Source organism: Gavialis gangeticus, unplaced genomic scaffold, assembly GCF_001723915.1.
Source record: "Gavialis gangeticus isolate Ggan-Ray unplaced genomic scaffold, GavGan_comp1, whole genome shotgun sequence".
NCBI lineage: Eukaryota > Metazoa > Chordata > Crocodylia > Gavialidae > Gavialis > Gavialis gangeticus.
The window spans coordinates 40,130,031-40,133,459 of record NW_017729029.1 but is presented as its reverse complement, the minus strand read 5'-3'; the positions used below and the strand labels follow the sequence as shown (position 1 = coordinate 40,133,459).

At 37.8% G+C, this 3,429-nt stretch overlaps 1 protein-coding gene across 1 annotated transcript in view; it reads right to left on the bottom strand.

Annotated features, from left to right (window-relative positions):
• Window positions 1-1,379: 1,379 nt before the first annotated feature.
• CETN2 (centrin 2) overlaps window positions 1,380-3,429 on the bottom strand; it is an 11,850-nt gene continuing 9,800 nt past the window's right edge. The window contains exons 4-5 of the mRNA XM_019521455.1: window positions 2,786-2,923; window positions 1,380-2,261 (exon numbers count right to left, since the gene is read on the bottom strand). Of these exons, the coding sequence (XP_019377000.1) occupies window positions 2,172-2,261; window positions 2,786-2,923 (228 nt within the window). The 3' untranslated portion in view covers window positions 1,380-2,171. The remainder of the gene's footprint in view (window positions 2,262-2,785; window positions 2,924-3,429) is intronic.

Here is a 3,429-nt window from a genome sequence, read left to right as displayed (position 1 = left end):
ATAGAGGCAGCCCCTCCTTGTGCAGGGTGGAGGGGTATTTGGGGGAGGCATGAAGAGATGGCCTCTCTGTATGAGGCAGAGGGGTCTTTGCAGCCACGTTTGCTGATGTCTTTCTTTCTGTCCTACAATGCTAGTATTGTTCCTTATTTTTTTTTAATGCAACATAGTTGGTCCAGTAAAAGAGATCACTCTAAGGCCCCTGCTACATGTTGCATGTATTATGTTTACTGGTTAATTGCACAATAAATTTATATGAGCGATACATGCAAAGTAATTATTACTGTGTAAAAATGACTATCCAGCTATAAAAAAAAAACTAAGCAGCTATAAAGTTAGTGCCCAAAAGTGTGCAACAACTCTACAGCTGGTTTCTATCCAGCTTTAATTTGAACATGCAACAGGGACCTAAGAAATCCCTTCACATTTTAAACTCTCCCTTGTAATTAGGATCTCTTGCCACATGAGGGCACCACACTAGAATACATCATGTTCTTATTAACTGTCTAGACTCTAATTATATGTTCCAATCCAAGACAAGCTGTTTAAAAAACAAAAAACCAAAAAAACCTTCAAAATATATGCCAGGTGCAGTATTCCTTGTGTAATTTTATTTTTATATTAAATTGAGTTTGCCACCCCACTGTTGGTAGAATGTGAAGGTATAAAAATAAGTGTGGCAGTGGCATGTTGAACAGAACTTTAACTATTCTCATCCAGATGGTTCCCAACAGTGGGTTCACAACCCAAGGAAGGGTCACTTCACACAGCTGCAGCCCACCAGCGGAGCTGATAACCAGTACTTTAAAGTAAAAGATCCAGTGATCAGGAGAAGCAGGGCAGCAATCATGCAGTTGTATCTCTCCAGAGTTGGTTTGCAAACCTTCATTTCCACAGGGTTTAGGGAACCAAACCTAATAATTTGACTGGGTTCTACAGTATTGACTTGAGGAAAGCATAGGGACAGAGAGAATGTGGACAGTCAGGTAGCTGCTGGAGTTTTAGAAGGGAAGGGATGAATCTCCCCTCTCTCCCTCTGGTGGAAAGAGTTGAGGGATTTTTGAATTTTAGAACTTCACACATGGAGTGGGTAGTAAATACAGGGTCCTATTTCCATTTATGTACCATCTGACCTGTCATTTGATAGAGGAATAGCATTCTTACATTTCTGAAGGGAAGCAGACCTAGAGGTCCCTTCCATCCCCATGATTTTATATTGCACCTCTACCCAAAATAGATAAGCACATTTCTGCAGATTCTTTGTCTGATGGGAAACAGGTAATACCTGTGAACCCATCTGTTGTTAAATCTAAATGTCAAGACACTTTCAAAAAGATTTGGAATAATTAATGTTGTTTACATATTTAAGAAGTCAACTCTGGTAATGTTTGCATTCTTGTACATTTATTTCCACAACCATAATGGCTAAAAACAAAATTTTAAATAAAAATCTTACATTCTGTGGCCACTTAGTGGTCCCAAGAACAAACAGAGCTTTGGTCATTATTAACAGCTGTAAATTCTCTTCCCTCCTCAGACTAAGGGCAGATTACTCAAAGATAAATTTCCATAGACAGCAATAGGCTGAATTGTAGCAATCTATTCACTTACATTTTTTCAATAGTATAATAAAAATGGGGGGAAGAATCAGTTGTTATAACACATGCACACACAGTGTCATCTGGACAGAGTAAAAAAGCTGATCCCTGCAAGTCTGCCAGATGCAGAATTTGCTTTAACTGGACCCAAACGAAAACCTTGGATCCAAAAATCCCCTAATGTACAAGAAAGTATGGATTGGCACTTTCTGGCATTAAGCCCTCTCTTCTGTTTATAACGCCGTAAGCAAATACAAATATCCTTTAGGTACTATTTTAAATCAGATGAAGCTCTAGATTTCACCACTGCAAATATGAATTTTACACTTAAAGCCTAACTGCGTGGGAAAACCAAAAAGAACAAATAAGCTACGTTTTTCCTCAATGAAAATGGTTTCAGGGTTTCAGTTTCATTGTAGCAGCCAGAAACAATTCACAAAGTAAACTTAAAGATTGGCCACTCAAATGACCTGTCCTTTTGCTTGTCCCTGAAGAAGTGACAGAGGCAGAAGAAAAGAGGCACATACCATATGTATTTGCAAATAAGCATAAAAAGCAAAAAAGAAAAGAAATGTGTCAGTAAAGGCTGGTCTTCTTCATGATCCGCAGAAATTCCTGCTCATTCACTTCCCCATCTCCATCTCTATCTGCTTCATCGATCATTTCCTGCAGGATGGTAAAAATTCAGCGACTACATTAGATAGGGTCATTAATGTATACTATTGAGAAGAAAATGGAATGAAAAAGATTCAGGCTTTCATTACAACAAGCTTCAAACTGATAACTGATGAAGTTACCACAGTAGAGTAGAGGAAACTGGAGGGAATGGAAAAACTAAGGGCCGAGGGAAAGAAATAATTTAAGTAAAGTTCAGCACTCTCTGAAGTTCCAAGTATAATTTGTGTATTTGTACATTAAGGACTGGATCTTTGGGTTTGGGTAAGCTGCCCAACACAGGAAGGGCCAGGATTTATGTAGGGACGAATGGCAAGAGATCTGCTGGGTACTGTAGCCTCATCCCTTTAAAACAGAACATGTTCATGGACCAAGATTTTACTGCAAAGCACTTGGAGTCTGCAGCACTCCGGCACTACAGACTTCGTAGCAGTTTTATGTCATTTAAAAAATAAGAAACTGAATAATACAATCAATGCCTATGTACATAGACAAACTCACACAGAAGTACAAACCTGCAGTTCCTCATCTGTGAGATTTTCCCCAAGCTCTTTGGCTACACGCTTAAGATTCTTGAAAGAGATTTTGCCAGTCTCATCATCATCGAACAGTTTGAAGGCTTTCAGAATCTCCTCTTTAGAATCTTTTTCAGCCTTAAAAAATTAAACATGCAAGTTCCCAGAAAAGTGTTGTTAATGTGTAGCTGCAACTAAAAATTCTTATCAGTAACTTAAGAATAAAAAATGTTCACGAAAGCAAATGCATTGAGTTCCCTGTGTTTATAACAACATTAAATTTTAAAGAAACCCAGTGATCAGGAAATACACAATACTTAGTGAAAACATATACAAAGTCTTATTGCTGCACATGCAGCAGTGTTCTCTAAACTGCACTTGTTTGTTCTTTTCACATCTGGAATCTTTGGATGAGTAACCAGTTTTGCAGTATTAAGCTACAATGCTTTTCAAAGATTTTTAAATGTACAGACTACAGTTGTTAATATCTTAAAAACTGGAAAGTCCTCAACTCCATTACAACAATTGTAACAGTCATCCACACACTTTATCACAACTTATCACTTCTCAGTAATCAAAATTATTTTTCCTTACACTTATGTAGTCCTAATAGCATTACTTTCTTTTTCACTCCTCCTCCTCCT